Below are 18,222 nucleotides of genomic sequence, written 5' to 3' on the forward strand. Positions count from 1 at the left end.
TTTTTTTTATGATTGTAACTTTTTTTCATTTTAAGAAAAATTTAGTTTTTCATTGAAAATAACATGTAAAAAGGCACAGCATGGTTAAATTTTTCATTAAAAAATTACATTTAGTAGTGACTAATGATGCAAGGAAACAAGCTTACACAGCAACAGCAAAAAAAAAAAAATCCCCCTCATCTATCTGTTCTCTTTAATGATTTATCTAATTTGTCCTTCAATTTATTCAAACCACCCACAACACCAGATGGAAGTTTTTCAAACAATCATTCAGACTGAAAGAATGAATTTTTGTGTATCTATCCTGCTTATTTATTATTATTATTATTTGGTTTTTAGGAGCATTAGCAACTAAGGCCATATTGCTCCGGGTATATGCGGTGGTCATTCCCTGACCTTTCCGCATCCTCCGTATTTGGTGGTGATGGGCTCGAACCCCGGTCTAATCAAGAAGCGTGTGCAACGCACTGCTGCTCCTTCCCACCTGGCTACAGCGGCACCTATCTATCCTGCAAACATATTTTCTCAATTTATATCCTCTCAATTTATATCCTCTGAGAAAGAGTAAGGGTTCCATCAGCATTTAGTTTACTTAATACATTCCAAGTCTTAAACACTTCAATCAGGTCTATTTGATGTGTCAAGTTTTTAGATACTGCAGTTTGCAGAACTGAACCCTTTTCTACTAAGAACACCACTTTGTTCCCTTCACTAATCTTATTGGTCTTCACTGCACAGGTTCTGACAGATCTACATTCTTCCTAAAATGAGACTTCAGACCTTTATGTGATATTTAAGAAACAGCCTAACCATTGCCTTACACAGCAGGATAATCACCTCCTTGTCCCTACTAGCAAAATTCATATCAGACTATACAGTTATCCCCAGGTCTTTTTCTCTTTTTATTGTTCTGAGTGCAGTACCATCCAGTTGGTATATTATACATGGGATTATTGCTTCTTGTGTGTAATACACTTGCATATGTTAGTGTTAAACCTCACTTGCCACTTCTCAGCCCATCTGCCAAATTTTTCTAGGTGTTGTTGCAGTAGCATACCCTAATTATTGCCATTAACCACCCTGCCAAACTTTGTTATATACAAACTTTGATATTAAATTTGATAGGTTTCATTAATATTATTAATAAATATTGAAAGACAGTGTCTAGCAAAGTCTGATAAGAGCATTGCCCATTGATAACCGGTCTTCTTCTGCTCAGCCATCCCTCTGTTCATACCAGTAATTTGCCTTTAATACCAGACTGCTCCAGTCTGTTTATCATTTTTGATGAAATCTTGAGTATATGTTATCAAAATTATTTTTTGCATCCTGTTCCTTAATTGCTATGTTGTAGTAGCCAGTTAGATTGGTCAGAGAAGATCATCCCTTAAAGCAGGGCCATCCAACCTTTTTAGGCTTGGGGCCAAAACAAACTGTTAAAGATCACAAGTGGCACATTTTGTTGTTGCAAGTGGGGGATGCAACCACTAAACCATTGCCTTCCCACTAATTATGAAATTTTTGAAATAGAATTTAATTTTTATTATTTACATTTGTATTTAATTTTTTTTATATATATATTTAATAGCAAATAAATAAATCCACCAATTATTATATAATACTAATAACATTCCTATTATATGGTTTTAATAATATTGCTTATTGCTAAATTCTGAGGAAGATAAAACACAAGAAAGCAATATAGAAAAATCAAATATAATTAAAATTGCATGTTTTCAAAAGTCATTGTTAAACTGATTTGTGACACATTAGTTATGCATCCTCCTCCTAGTTTAAACTTTGGGAGCACACAACACTTGAAGGCTGCGTGCGTGGCTACAAGCCACACAATGTGATGGAGCAAACAGGCCCCTGCCTTAATCAAATTCCTTGATTGCTATATAATTGTATTCCTGTTATTGATGATCCAGTTATTTCTTTGGATTCAGGAGAGGTCCCTATAGAACAGAAGTCAAGCTTACAGGTCTATAGTTTTCACTTTTCCCTTTGATCTCCCTTTACAAATGAAGAGACATTTGCACATCTCCAATCCATGGGGACCTCTCCTGAATCCAAGGCTCTCATAATTATCACTAAAGGTTTACTTACCTCTTTTTCTTTCTTTTTTTTTTTTTTTTTTTTTTTTTTGCTTTTAGTGTAATTGGATAGATTCAATAACCCCAGATGCCTTATTTATCTTTAGCCTCAACAATTTCTCTTCCGCTTCCCTTTCAGGTACCACAAAATCATTTAGACATACCTTCCTTCGTCAGTGTAGATACAAAATATTTATTCAGCTTGTCAGTAACCTGAATAGGATTATCAAATATGCCATTCATATCTAGTGCACCAATGTGGTTTATTACTTTCCTTCTAGTGTTAACATAAACAAAACTCTTTACAATGTAATTTAGAAATAGGATTCTATTTCAAAAGATTATTTCAAGAATTTCAAAAGAATTTATGCTGTGATTGGAGAACATCACTCCTGAGAACTGAAAAACACTATGCAGATAAGCGTTAGTTTAAGAACTGTTTAAAATTTTGCAAAAAGCCAGCCATTTGCTACTTCTCTATACATTCTGAGCCAGAGACTGCTCATGAGCACTACCTTAGAGTGCCTAACCCCCTTTGTGACTTAATTACAGACTAGTTTATTCTTTTTGTATGTTTGTGTTGCCCCCTGATAACCCTGATCAACACTTAAAATGTTACGAAAACGAAAATACCCAATCTTCACTAATTTCGTGCTGCTGAACATAAATCGCATTAAAATTTGTCTATTGTCTCTTGTTTTCAAAATGTTGGGATCTCATATTAGCGAGTTACTCTACATCATCAACTATGGCTCTCGGCAAAACGCACGGTACTGTACAAATTTGAGCAGTATGGTATTAAAGGTAAATTGCTACAAGGGATAAAAGGATGGTTGAGTGAGAGAAAATGAGTGGTAATCAATGATTATCACTCTGTCTGGATACTTTGGATTTAATTGGATACTATAATGTGGTCACAAAAGAACTGAATGTCAAAAATAATTTTGATATCATATACTTGGATTTCAGGAAAGATTTTGATACTGTTGCACATGGAAGACTGCTGTACAAATTGGAGAGGTATGGAATTAAGGGTAAAGTTGCTACAATGGATAAAGGGATGGTTGAGTGGGAAACAACAGAGTGGTAATCAATGGACACTGCTTTTCGTGGACAATTGTTATTAGTGCAGATCCCCAGGGTTCATTGCTGGGCCCATTGTTGTTTTGTGTATTCATCAATGATATTGATGAGGGTATATCAGGATTAATGTCCAAGTTTGCAGATGTTGGCAGGGTTGTTAATGACAGTAAAGTCAGTATGCTACTCCTAGATAAGTTGGGCAAATGGGCTGAGAAGTGGCAACTGAAGTTTAACAGCGACAAATGCAAAGTACTGCATATGGGTAGTAATAACTCAAAAGAAACATACCAACTGTGTGGTACTACACTCAGGGAAGTGGAAAGTGAAAAAGACCTGGGGGTATTGTTCAGTTGAATACGAAGTTTGCTGAGCAGTGCCGACTTGATGCCAGGTCAGATCATGGAGTCTTGTCAATGATATATAGGAATTTTGCTAGCAGGGACAGGGAGGTGATTATCCTATTGTACAAGGAAATGGTCAGGCCACACCTAGAGTGTACAGGTTTGGAGGCCTCATTTTAGGAAGGATGTAGAGTTGCTAGAACGAGTACAAAGAAGGGCAGCAAGATTGGTGAGGGGAATGAAATGCTTAAGTTCTGCAAATTGCAGCACCTTGGGAGTAGGCATCTGCAAGGTGATCTTATTGAGGTATACAAGGCCTTGAATGGGTTGAGAAAGCTCAATTCTGATGGGATTCTTCTTTTTTTCTTGTTCAGATTACAAACCTGTGGGGGCATAGATTCAAATTGAGGAAAGACAGTTGTAGAATAGATGTGCGGAAATTTGCCTTTAGCCAGCGGTTGGTTGATTGCTGGAACAAACTTCCATCTGTTATTGTGGAAGTTGATAGCTTAAGTAAATTCAAGGAGGAACTGGACAAACTTTTAAAAGAAATGGATGTATTAAAATTGTTATTTTTTTTTTTTTTTTGCTGATGCTACATAAGCTCATACGCTTTCTTTCTTTCATCATATGCCTCTATTACTATCTAATAATAATGAAAATATCTTTTCAATAAACACAAGATTTTAAACGAAGTTATGTCAAACTCTACAAATGCTTCCTGCCACACACAAAAAAATGTCAAAGTGATCCTGTTTCCAGAAGTATTTTTGTAGAATTTCTTTGATGCATCAGCTAGTGTTACCTTGACTAAAGGTAGTCTTTTCCAAAATTTGCTGTTTTTAGGAGCACCTGGGAGAGAGATTAACAGAACATTTGGTTGGTTGTGTTCCAGTTGTTTTCTGTGTATCAACTACTTTGATCATAGTGCATTAGTTCATATTTTCTTTAAAGTGTATTTTGTCTTTATAAGTATATGTGATCACTTAATAGCTTTCATGTTATGTAAGCTGAAAACCTGTAATGACTTGTGAGGAGAACTCTACTCCCACATGTGATCACTTAGCTATAGCTGCAAATTAGAATTAGCATTAGAAGTGGCAAATGATGCAGGAAAGCAAGCTAATAAGCATCAGCTAAGGGAGAGAGAGAGGGAGGGAGGGAGGGAGGGAGAGAGAGAGAGAGAGAGAGAGAGAGAGAGAGAGAGAGAGAGAGAGACCTCCCATTTCACCTATTCATTCCCTCCAATAGTTTATGTAGTTCTTTGAATTTATTTAAGCTCAACTTCCACAACAACAGATGGATGTTTTTTCCAGCAATCAACCATCCGCAGGCTAAAAGAAAACTTCTGCACATCTATTTTGCAACCGTCCTTGCTCTATTTGAATTTGTGCCCCACTCATGTTTGGTCTGAGCAAGAGGAAAAATACTGTCAGCATTGAGCTTGCTGATTCCATTCAAAACCTTAAACACGTCTCACAGGTGTCTAGGCTCCAGACCCTGCAGTTTGCAGAACTGAAACCTTTTCTTCCGCTCACCAGTCTCATCTGTCTCTGTACACCAAATACGGAGGATGTGGAAAGGTCAGGGAATGACCACCGCATATCCTTGGAGCAATATGGCCTAAGTTGCTAATGCTCCTAAAAACCAAATAACAACAACTGTCTCTGTATTCGTTCTAGCAGCCCAACATCTTTCCTAAAATGAAGCCTCCAGACCCTTCTTTGTAAGAGCACTCCTTACGCTCACCAATCTCATTGCCCTTCTATGTATTTGTACTAGCAGCTCAACGTCCTTCCTAAAATGAGCCTCCAGACCTGTATGCAGCAATGGGATAATCACCTCCCTATCCCTGCCAGCAAAATTCTTCTATATTATTTACAAAATCCCATGACCTGACCTGGCCTGACCGGCTGTCTGCATTGATCAGAGAACTTCCTATCTGACTGCACCATTACCCCCAGGTCATTTTCCACTACCCTTAGTTTTATACCACACAGTTGGTACGTTATTCTGGGGTTATTGCTGCCCAAATTCAGTACTTTATCAATGTAACCTTCAGCTGCCATTTCTCAGCCCATCTGCTGATCTTGTCATTAACCACCCTGTGCTAACCTATTTATCATCTCAAAACTTGAACATTAAGCCCGATATGCCTTTATCAATATCATTGATAAACATGGAAAACCGCAATCGGTTTAATGCCGAACCCTGGGATACTCCACTAATAACATTAGTCCACAAAGAGCAATGTCCATTGATACCCTCTGTTACCCTTGACAATAGTTATTTCTTTAACTAAATCTCCCACTCAACAATCCCTTTATCCATAGCAGTAACTTCCCCGTAATTCTGCACTGCTCCAAGTTGCACAGCAGGCTTTTATGTGCAACAGTATCAAAAGCTCCTGAAATTCAGGTATATGATATCAAAGTTATTTTATGCATCCAGTTCCTTTGTGACCATATCGTAGTATCCAATCAAATTGGTCTAACAAGATTTCCTGTTAACAAACTCATGTATCTGAAGTATAATTGTGGCCTTGTCTAGATGATCCTGCTTTTTATCTTTTACCAATAAGTCCATTATTTTCTCTGGAACAGAAGTTAAACTAACATGTCTGTAATTATATATGTCACCATATGATCCCCCTTTGTAAATTGAGGATACATTCGCACATCTCCAGTCCGGCCAAGGATGCTCTCATAATTATGACTAACGGTTTGCTTACTTCCTTCACTGCCTCCCTTAATATAATTCGATAGATTACATTCACCCCCATGCCTTTCTTATGTTTAACTTCAACAATTACTCTTCCACCATCCTCTCAGTTTTATTACAAAATCATTTAGTTCCCTGTTAGAATTTGATAAACTTTTAGCATCCCCCTTCTCTAAAGAATTCTTCATGTGCGATTGTAGATGCAAAATACTCATTCTGTTTCCCAGCAAGTGAGCAGGATCATCAACAGTCAAACCATCAATATCAATTGGATCAATTAGATTCATCCCATTCCGTCTAGTGTTTACGTAAGTAAAGAAGTTTTCGCTGTTTTTCTTTACATTCTTTGATGAGACTTCTCATAATCTGCCTTAGCTTGCCTAACCTCCTTTGTGACTTGATTACAGACTAATTTATATCTACCATAGGCTTCTGTATCACCTGATAACTCCCCATATTCATGCACTTTTCTTCTCTGCTACGTGTCTCATCTGACATCCTTTAGATCTGTGCCTTGAACAGTATTTCTTCGTTGGTGTGAAAAGCCTAGCATCTTCTTTGATTATTTCCCTGAATACTTCCGATTTAGAATTTGCTGTTGGTAACATCATCAGTTGGTCCCACTGCTCAGAATTTAAAATCTGTCTGATACCATTGTAGTCACTCTTGCAAGAGCCTTTACCCCTGATAGTAGTTGTCTTTAATTACATTCTGCGTTAGTACACTGTGATCGCTGCTGCCCTGTGGGTCTTTTACCTGCAGACTCTTAGTGCATTTAAAATCACTGCTGATAGCCAGTTCAAAAGTATTACTTTCTCTTGTTGCCCCTCTAACATGTTTTTTAGAAAACAGTCATCCAAGAAATCCACAAAAGTCTTGCTAGTATGTGAGTGACCAACTCACAAATTCCAATCAACATCTTAAAAATTAAAATCCCTTATTATGAGGCATTCTGATTTGCCACCCCACTTTCTCTGTATAGCTGTTTGTATACTCATCACAGTCATTAGGCCTATAACACACTCCTGCTTTCAATTTTGTTTTCCTAGTGCTTATATCACACTAAACTGACTCAGCATTCCACTCATCACCCATCTCAACTGGATCCACTTCCTTAGATTTAAATAACTTCTTGACTTAGAGCTTAACCATTCCACCTCTCCTGTGCTGTCTATCCTTCCTATACTCTCCATATTCAAATTCTGCATCACGTACGTATGAGTGACACCATGTTTCTAATATCCCAACAGTGTCTGCATTTGATGTCTTCACCAGCACTTTCAATTTCATCAAATTTATTTTTTATACTCCTAGCTTTGGTGTACATGCAAGTATTCATGCACCTGTTCTTACTCTTAGTAACCCTGACATGGTCCATGTATATATTTGTTTCATGATGACTTCTAGCAGTTCTTGAAATCCCCATCACCTTGCTTTCAAGGCTGTTGCTCATTTCAATAGAAGCAGTACAATAATTGCTTTCACCTCTGCTTGATATTATTGTTAATCCATTAACCTGTGTATCCATCCCCCCCCCCCCCCCAAGTTATCAGTTTTTTTGACCCACCTAACGTTGCCTCGATAGTATCGACAAATATTCTTGCACTCTTTCTATTTAAGTGTATACCATTCCTGTAAAAACGCTCTCTCCTATTAACAAGCACAGACCATCCTGGTGAAAATTCTAACTTATGAACCTTGCACAATCTCTGCAGGGCCAAATTGATTGACAAGGCTCTCATATATACTCCCTCCTGTCATGTCTGTGCACATATGCAGACACTTTCAAATTTAACCCTAACTTGTGACTTTTTTCAACATTGCTCAGTATTTGTTAAGTAAGTATGCCAATCTCTTATTCTTAATGTCATTAATGGCAATGTGTACAACAAAATCACCATTTGTAGCCTTAAAACATATAACTTCTCTATAATTTTTATCAACTTTTGCCCCTGGCAGACATACCCTGGTACTATTCCACCTGTCTTTTCTGCACAATATATTTTCCATTTCTCTGACAGTGTCACTGAGAACAACTAGTTTCTCTGGGACTAGTGCATTCTGCCCTGGGAGTTGCCACTGTGTTGCCTGACCAGGTGCAAGCTTTGGGGCTGATATGGGCAGCTGAGAGCTTGAGGGCTCCCAATTTAGATCCTTCAAGGACATCCACCCTGTTTTTCAAATCTTCAATTCCAGGATTATTTGTACTAACCCCTCCCTAAAGGAGTGATAGTTGGCAAATCCAGTAAACTGCAAAAAGAGTGGCATAATGAAAACATTGTGAGCATGTAGAAAACATTCTTTATATTCACAGTATTTGATACTGTTTTAATTTTATGAAAATAGTACAATATGCATTTATACATATAATGTATATAATCATATATATTGTATATATATACAGTGGATTTCCAAAAATTTAAATTGACTGAAAATTCTGACTAAGTTCGTAGATTCATTTGAACGAGCCCTTGTCTGGCTGAGAATTAAAGTGATATGCTATTTAATTTGTTCAGCCTTAGTATGACTTGAAAGGTGTATATTTAGATGCTTATTTAGCAATAGTTATCCATAGCCTTCATTGAACATAATCATTGTTAATAATTATTATAATTCTGCTTAAATTAAATAATTTATGAATTTTAAATGTAGACACTTTTTTCCATAAATAAAAAAAAATTAATTACTATTCTGATCATTAACTTGGCTATAATTCACTCAGTGTTCTTAATTACACCAACAAATGTTGCTGGATCTCTATATTAGGATATGAATTAGGTTTTTAATTATATAAATTTGAAGGATGCAAGTGATAATTTTAAACCCCCTGTTATCACAGCTTGGGTGATGGTGTCACTTTTCCCACCCGCACACAAGTGAGCAGCTCTTACAACTCCATGGGCAGCACTACTCAGCCAAGGTTAGCATTCGTTACATGTTACATGTTAATCTATTACTCTTTTGCAAACCAACATTTTGTTATTTCACCTGACACAGACTTTTGATTTAAAATTATTTTTATGTAAAAAATTTTGTCTGTAATTTTTAGATATGGATAAACTTCCATTAAGTTTTTTTAATCAGTGTTCAGTTTGTTTTAATACTCCATTTTATATAAAATTTTTTTGATTTTGTTACACCATTCATTGTTTCAAACTGTATTTGATAACATTTAGTACCTAATTTTTTAGAGATTTATTTATATATATATATATAAACTAGTTAGTTTTTCTGATAAAAAACCTGTCAAAAATTCTATACATTCAAGTAATAAGGAAGATATTGTACTGAATTGATTAACGTTGGTAATGGATTGGCAGTGGACATTATATTTAATGAAGAAATTGTTCATTAACTGTTATATGAAAACTTTCCCAGTAATTTATAATCTTATAATCATTTTTTGAAAGCATCCTCATATCTAAGTACAGTAAACTCCTTATTATCTGGGGTAATTATGGCGAGAGAAAGCACCGATAATCAAAAGATATGAAGAAACCCTTTATTTTTTTTATAAACCACATTAACAGTGAACTTCAGTTAAAACCTGTGTTTGTCCACAACATCAGTAAATTATATGAGGGGACATTCACTTTCTGTCATCATTAAATAATAAAGCAATCTGGAATTTATTCAACACAGTTTCCTCTAGTGCCCTCATCTTATCTGGACTAACACTCATACATGATGCCTACCATCTTGAACCACATGAATTAAATTTTACAGTGGGATCAACTGATGATGTTACCAACAGACAATTCTAAATGAGAGGCCTTCATGGAATTAATCTTGGAGCATACTTGGCTTTCCATACCAACTAAGAAATATTGTTCAAGGTTTGGGCCTAAATGGATATCACATGAATAAATGTGGCTCGTGGCAAAAGAAAAATGCATGGGATGCGTATAAATTATCAGGCAACACAGAAGCCTATGGCAGATGTAAGTTAGTCCGTAATCAAGTCACAAAGGAGATTAGGCAAGTGAAGGCAGATTAAGAGAAATCTTTGTCAAAGGATGCAAAGAAAAACAACAAAGAGTTCTTTACTTATGTAAACTCTAGAAGGAAAGGGATGGATTAGATTGGCCCACTTAACATAGATGGTTTGACTATTGATGATCATGCTCAGGTAACCGATAAACTGAATGAGTATTTTGCATCTACATTAAAACATGAGGAGTTATTCAAGGAGAGGAATGCCAGAATTTTATAAAACTCTAACAGGGAGCTACATGATTTTGTAATAACTGAGAGCAAAGTGGAGGAGAAATTGTTGAAGTTAAACATAAGAAGGTACCTGGGGGTGGATGGGATCTATCCAGTTATATTAAAGGAGGCAACAAAGGAAGTAAGCAAACCCTTAGCCATAATTATGGGAGCTTCCTTGGACTTAGGAGAGGCCCCCATGGACTGGAGATGTGCAAATGTGTCCCCAATTCACAAAGGGTGACGCAGGTAATTACCAACCTGTTGGTCTAACTTCTGTTCCAAGAAAAATAATGGAGTCACTGGTTAAGGAAACGATGCAGGATCATCTAGACAAGACTGCAGTTATAGTTCAGACACAGCATGGGTTTGTTAAGGGGGAAAGTCTTGTCTGACAAATTTGATTGGATACTATGATGTGGTCACAAAGGAATTGGATGCAAAGAATAATTTTGATATCATATATTTGGATCTTAGGAAAGCGTTTGATACCGTGGCACCTTGAAAACTTGCTGTACAAATTGGAGCAGCATAGCATTAAGGGCAAATTGCTACAATGGATGAAAGGATGGTTAAGTGGGAGAAGACTGAGTGGTTATCCATGAACACTGCTCTTCATGGACTAATGTTATTAGTGGAGTCCCCTAGGGTTCGGCGTTGGGCCCATTGTTGTTTTCGGTATTTATTAATGATGTTGATGAAGATATATATCAGGGTTAATGTCTAAGTTTGCAGAAGTTACAAAGGTGCATGGTTGTTAATGACAGTAATGATAATACGCTACTGCAACAGGATCTGGAAAAGATGGGCTGATAACCAGCAACTCAAGTTTAACATTGACAAATGTAAAGTACCGCATATGGGTAGCAGTAACCCCAGCGTACCGTATCAACTGGGTGTTACTACACTCAGGGTAGTGGAGAATGAAAAAGATCTGGGGGTAATTGTGCAGTCAGATATGAAGTTTTCTGACCAATGCAAAAAGGCTGCAAGATATACAGGAATTTTGCTAGCAGCGATAAGGGAGTGATTGTCCCCTTGTATAAGGCAATGGTCAGACCAGACCTTGAGTACTGTATACAGGTCTGGAGGCCTCGTTGTAGGAAAGATATAGAGATGCTGGAATGAGTACAGAGAAAGGCAATGAGATTGGTGTAACCAAGGAAAGCTTAAGTTCTACAAATTGCAGCTTCTGGAGACTTGGCACCTGCGAGGTGATCTACTTGAGGTGTATAAATCCTTGAATGGATTGGGCAAGCTTGATACTAATGGGATTCTTCCTCTTGCTCAGATTACTCACATGAGGGGGGGGGCATAAATTCAAATTGAGGAAAGACAATTGTAGAATAGGTGTGCAGAATTTGCGTTTAGCCACTGGGTGGTTGATAGCTGGAACAAACTTCCATCTGTCGTAGTGGAGTCAGCAACCTAAATAAGTTCAAGGCAGAACTAGACAAACATCTGGAGTGAATGGATGAGTGAAATGGGAAGGGTGGTTTTTTTTTTTTTTTTAGCTGAAACTATATAAGCTTGCTTTCTTGCATCATATGCCCTGCTAATCCTAAATCATTAGTCCCAAATTGTTGCCCCTGCATGCAGTAATCCAAATGGGTTGTGTTAGATAAATATGGTGGTTGCAGCAAAAATTAATAATTTAAATCATTGCTTGATTAATTACTCATGAAATTGCAATGGCAGAGAAGAATAATATTTATCCATAAACTTTGATAGTAATAACTGAATATCATCCCATCTTTATCCCAAAAGTCTTATGTCATCATCTTGGTAACTGATTCTGCCCTTTAGAATTTCTTGTTGGGAGGAGATCCTTTATAATGCCACTGTATGAATTGTTGTTTGGTCATGGAATCAGTAGTGAATCCAAGTTTCATTCATGGTTGCGAACTGAGTGATAAGCTCATTTTACACATTTTGTCCTGTCCCTCTTCTGGTCTCTGAAATTTTTTCATGCTCAATTCTTTATAGACAATATGATGAGATACATTTATAGGATATGTTTAGTGTTTTTGCTTAATCCAGTTTGACTTTCTTTTAAAATCATGTAAAAACAATATTATTTTCTGTAATTGGCACAGTTGTGAAGTCATCTAGACTCATAACATCCAATTATGAGTTATCTAGACTATGATCCATTTTGAACTGAGCAACCCAGTTCTTGGTTGTACTGTGTGATGGATAATTATTATGTAACATCTTCATTATATCTTATGGATTTGCTTCCCAGACAGTCCTTTCAAAAAAGCTTATTTCATTGCTGCAAGAATCTCTTCTTTTTTGAAATTATTGGTTTTGATATATATGACTTTTTTGTTAAAAAAAAAAAAAAAAAAAAAAAAAAAAAATACATGAAAAATAATGATTTTTATTATTCAAATAAATAAATTTTTCAAATAAATAAATGAATTATAATGAATAAATGAATGAAATGAATAAATTATACAAATAATTAGAGTGGCACTATAATACCATAGTTTCTTTGACTTTTGTTTATTCCCACTAAGTTTATTGTTTTTTTTATTTATAAATGCTAAATGTAATTTGTAATGCACCTTACTTTGCTGATTTAACCATATTAACAAGCAAATTGCACATTATAAAAATAACTGATGATTCAAGTATTGAGACATGGAACTATTACAGAAACAGTGGGGTATAAACTATTTTCATCAGCTGAGTGTGCCAGTATGCAGCTTTCATTGTGGTGTTGTATGTTGTAGAAATTATAACTGCATTGGCTGGTTATTGCTGTTGATTTCCACAGCATTAACACTCTAACAGGTCCCCAACCTCGAAGAATGGGATTATCTAACATGTAATTGTTGTTGAACTCATTCAAAATGGCACTTAGTATGCAATATGAGTGCTATTGTTTCTATGTCCATCTACTCTTCATCAGGTTTTCCTGGAATATATCAAATTTGCATATGTACCTCATATCAGTAGTACTGTATCTAGACTTCTGTCAGCCGCAGGTGAAATATTCATCTGGGGTCTCCTCACAAAAATTTAAAGCGGATTCGTAAAATTGAAAAGTAAAGGAAACACCCAAATATTATTCAAAACATAATTATTTATTTAAACTTTTAACGACTAGTACATTTTTTCTATAAACTTAAAAGTTTTCACATCGTTACCTTATGATATTTACTTGATATAAATTTGTCTATAACGTGTAATTTTTTTATATCCTTTAATACATCTTGTTCTATTGACATAATGGCCAATCCATTAATTCTTTCTTGGCAAATTGTTTCTCGTGAATGTTTTAATCAATTTGAATCTTAAACTCCCCTCTACAGACGTAACAGTAATTGGCAATGATAATAATATCCGAAGAGAAATGGTGATGTTGGCATAAAATTTTTTTAAAATTCATGAAGTTTTCTGATTTTAGAGTAAGATGAAAAGCTGAGAATATTTCACTCATCTGATAAAATTGTTCTTGTAAGCTACCGATAGCTACATCAATTCGTTTCAAACATTTTGGTTGGATCAATAGAGCATTCATCTGATGAAGTTTCATGGGTAAACTTGCACTTTTTCCTAGAAACTCTCACTTCTGGTAACACTGTGGTACTTCCAACTCAGTTGCAATGTCTGTAATCCATACATAATTTAAATCCTGATGTTCTAAATTCATTTAGTTGACTAAGAGTACCTTCTATCAATATAATTGCAGCGTTCATATCATTGTTCTACTTTGCGTGGCTTCATTACTTTATTTATAATACTCAATATTTCATACCAAACAATTACACTTATAATAAATTTAAATGAAGTAATTTCTGTTAACAAATCTTTTATTTTAGACTGCAATTTTGCATCTTTTCCGTTAGCCTGTTCCTTCATTTCGTTTAATGCAGTTGTAATATCCCTTATGTTAATACTGATATCCTACTGCTTCTACAGCTTTTATCTTTCCTTCCCATCTTGTTTCTCATAGATATTTCACATTAATTTTTATGTGACTTTTTAAAATATCCCATCATCTGTCCTATTTGTGGAGCAAAAGATCATACACAGGCAGATTGTCCAGCCGCAATTCCCATTTGCCCCAACTGCAAAGGCAATCACCCTGCCTTTTCTAAATCATGTGAAATGTGGAAAATGGGTAGGAAAATCCAAAAATACAAAGTAGAACATAAAGTCACATATCCTGAGGCACGCAGACAAATAATGTTGACCATGCCAAGTCCATCTTATGCCTCTCAAACTCTAAGTTTTCATACAACTGCAGTTCAAACAGATGTGTCAATACCGCCCAACGTCTCACTAGCTAATTGTGTTAAAGCAACCTTATCAACCACTGGAAAAGAAAATTCTAAAACTAAAACCAGCAATGCCACCAACACCCCAATTAGTATCCCAACTGATACTGTGACAGTCTCAAATGACGCAGAAAAATTTAAACCTAATAAAGACTGTAAGGAAACTGATCCACCAACCAACACTATGGAAGTGGATATACACCAGAATTATGAAGAACCTATGCCAATGACACTATGGATACTGAATGCCCCTTATTCCCAAAAAAAGACTGGAAAAAATGCCATGCATACAAATAACAGTCAGATGAATCATCCTCAGCCAAACCAAAATAATGCCTAACATCATACAGTGGAATTGTAGAGGACTAAACAGCCATTCTGATGACTTAAGGGATTTAATCTCTCAATTTAATCCCATAGGTATATGCCTACAGGAAACATTCTTGTCACCCCAAGTTTCGCCGAAATTCTCAAATTTTATGATATACAGATGAGATAGAATCTCAGAGTCCCTGCCCATGGAGGAGTAGCCATTCTTGTAAATTCTAACATACCATCCAGACCGATCTAATTAAGAACCACCCTAGAAGCTGTGGCAACTCGGATTGCAGTTGGTATTTCAGTTACCATTGTTTCGATTTATATTCCACCATCTCTACCACTTGCCCTATCAGAACTTGACAACCTCATTGCACAACTTCCCAGGCGCCTCCGTAGCCAGGTGGGAAGGAGCAGCAGTGCGTAGCACACGCTTCTTGATTAGACCGGGGTTCGAGCCCGTCACCACCAAATACGGAGGATGCAGAAAGGTCAGAGAATGACCACCGCATATCCCGGAGCAATATGGCCCTTATTTGCTAATGCTCCTAAAAACCAAAATAACAATAACAGCACAACTTCCAACTCCAATTTGTCTTTTCGGTGACTTTAATGGACACCATCCATTGTGGGGATCAGCTACAATGGACAGAAGAGGCAAGTTGATTGAGGAATTTATAAATAATAATGACCTAAATTTATTAAACTCTGGATCTCCTACCTACAGGATCTACTTCTCAAATTGACTTGTCAGTTTGCTCACCTTCCATCTTTCCAATCATAACATGGTCCGTATTAACCGATCCTTTTAACAGTGATCACTTTCCGATCATTTGCTCCTTACAAACAGGGGTAACACCAAATCCTGATCAATGATCGTCTTGGAAGTTTAAAAAGGTGAACTGGGATGGCTATTCTGCTCAAATACTTCTAGACAGACTTTACGTTAAAAAAGAACCTATTGATGATGTAAATACTTGCATCACCAATCAGATTCTGACTGCAGCAAATATCTACATTCCAAAATCCAGGACATGTCGCAATCACCGAAATCACTGGTGGAATGCAGATTGCTTCACTGCCAAACAGGGAAAAAACCGAGCTTGGAATAATTTCCGTAAGAATCCCACCATTAATAACCTCATTGCTTATAAAAGGCTTAAAGCAGAAGCAAGGCAAATTAGATGGAAAGTGAAACGAGACTCGTGGATCGCTTTTGCCTCAACAATCACAAAAGACACCGACACACGCCTCATCTGGAAAAAAATACAGGCACTAAATGGGAAATTTGCTCGTATGCCCTCTCCAATACTTCATTGGAAAGGAAAAGACCTATCTACAGCTGAAAAAGTTGCTAATGCACTTGCTGAATCATTTGCTACAATCTCTGCTTCTGCCTCCTATGCGTACACTTTTCAGAACATCAAAGCTAGTGCAGAACGATATGAAATCAACTTTTTCACGCACCGCTCTTTCCCATACAACCAACCCTTTACATTCATAGAACTTCAAGAATCGTTAAACAGATCTTCAGACAGTGCTGCAGGCCCAGATGGAGTTCATTACGTTATGCTGAAGCATTTAATTGAAGAAGGTTTGAGTACCATGTTAATCTTTTATAATTGGATATTCTCCGAAAATGCCTATCCTTCTTCCTGGCATCATTCTTTCATTATTGCCTTACCAAAACCAGGAAAAGATCATTCCTGTGTTGAAAACTGTAGGCCAATATCTCTTACGAGCTGCCTGGGTAAAATTTTCAAAAGGATGGTTCACACTAGGCTTACTTATATCCTGGAGTCACAAAATCTCCTTCCAGATCATCAGTATGGCTTTCGGAAGAATAGATCAACGCTGGACGTGCTTATCAAAGCCGAATCTCATATCCGCAATGCCTTTGTCATGAAACAACATCTAGTCATGGTCAACCTAGATCTTGAAAAGGCATTTGACACTACATGGCGTCATGGGATTATTATGGACCTTTACCACTTGGGGTTTGGGGCCATTTGCTGAAAATAATTAAAAATTTTCTGCAATTGCGTTTTTTTCAGGTCCGATATAAAAATGTACTCTCTGCATCTCACGTTTAGGAAGAAGGAGTCACACAGGGATCGATACTTAGTACAACACTATTTTCAATCCGAGTTAGCAGCATAACACAAGATATCCCAAAAACTGTTGAAACTTGCATGTATGCAGATGACCTTACAATTTCTTGTCAGTCTCAAAGTATGAACACCATCGAACCGCAGCTCCAACTTGCCATTACCAAAATACAATCGTGGACTTCACGGAATGGCTACAGACTATCAGAAAAGAAAGGCACTCTCACCCACTTTTGCAAGAAAAGAGCTCTCCATCCCGATCCGGAACTACAAATAAACAATATTCCAATCCCGCTTGTAAGTACCGTTAAATTCCTTGGAGTAATATTAGATATCAAGCTGAACTTCCAGACTCACGTCTCTCATTTAAGAAATACATGTCTAAAGCATCTGAATATACTGCGATCGGTCTCGGCTATGCCATGGGGTGCTGATCGGTATACTCTACTGCATCTTTATAGAACTTTAATCCGTTCACGGCTAGATTATTGTTGTCCAGTCTATGACTCTGCCAGGAGCACTACTTTACAACGTCTAAATATTGTCCAGCACAGTGCTCTCAGGACTGCGTTGGGCGCTTTTAGGACTTCTCCAATCCAGAGTCTTTATATCGAAGCACATGACTCCCTTACATCTTCTTAGGAAATCATTACTGCTCCACTACGCTGCCAAGATCCAGAGTCTTCCATCTCACCCCAGTTGGGAGTATCTTTATAATACTTGGTGGGATTTTGTTATATGACAGCAAGCCAAATGAAAACAGACCTGCTTTCTCAGAGTTGGAATATCAATTTAAGCGATATTATTCAGGACACAACTGCACCTGTGTTCCACCTTGACATACATTTCTTCCTTCCATGATACACATTTTCTGGAGTGTTGAAAGAATACTATACCTTCCTTTAATATCAGGCAGTTGCACTTAGCTCACACTACTCTGAACTCCCATGCCTGTAAAGTCTATACTGACGGATCCAAAATAGCCAGTACAGTTGGTGCTGCTGCAGTTTTTCCTTCTCTAACGGTTACTGCCTCACTACCATTAGTCTGCAGCGTCTTC

The 18,222-nt window shown here is 36.8% G+C and overlaps 1 protein-coding gene across 5 annotated transcripts in view; it reads left to right on the forward strand.

The window, feature by feature from the left end:
* Window positions 1-18,222, forward strand: part of LOC150090757 (palmitoyltransferase ZDHHC20-B) — a 306,713-nt gene that overhangs the window by 181,350 nt on the left and 107,141 nt on the right. For 4 of the 5 annotated variants that reach the window (XR_016547302.1, XM_090379911.1, XM_090379920.1 and 1 more), the window contains one exon: window positions 9,081-9,161. The exons of the other annotated variant lie outside the window; for it this stretch is intronic. Coding sequence is in view for 3 of the 4 variants with exons in the window: in XM_090379911.1 (XP_090236037.1) it covers window positions 9,081-9,161 (81 nt within the window). In the remaining variant the exon portion in view is untranslated. The remainder of the gene's footprint in view (window positions 1-9,080; window positions 9,162-18,222) is intronic. 5 annotated transcript variants of the gene reach the window in all.

This window comes from Mastigoproctus giganteus, chromosome 1 (assembly GCF_048544385.1).
Source record: "Mastigoproctus giganteus isolate SK-2022 chromosome 1, ASM4854438v1, whole genome shotgun sequence".
In the NCBI taxonomy this organism is placed as follows: Eukaryota; Metazoa; Arthropoda; class Arachnida; order Uropygi; family Thelyphonidae; genus Mastigoproctus; species Mastigoproctus giganteus.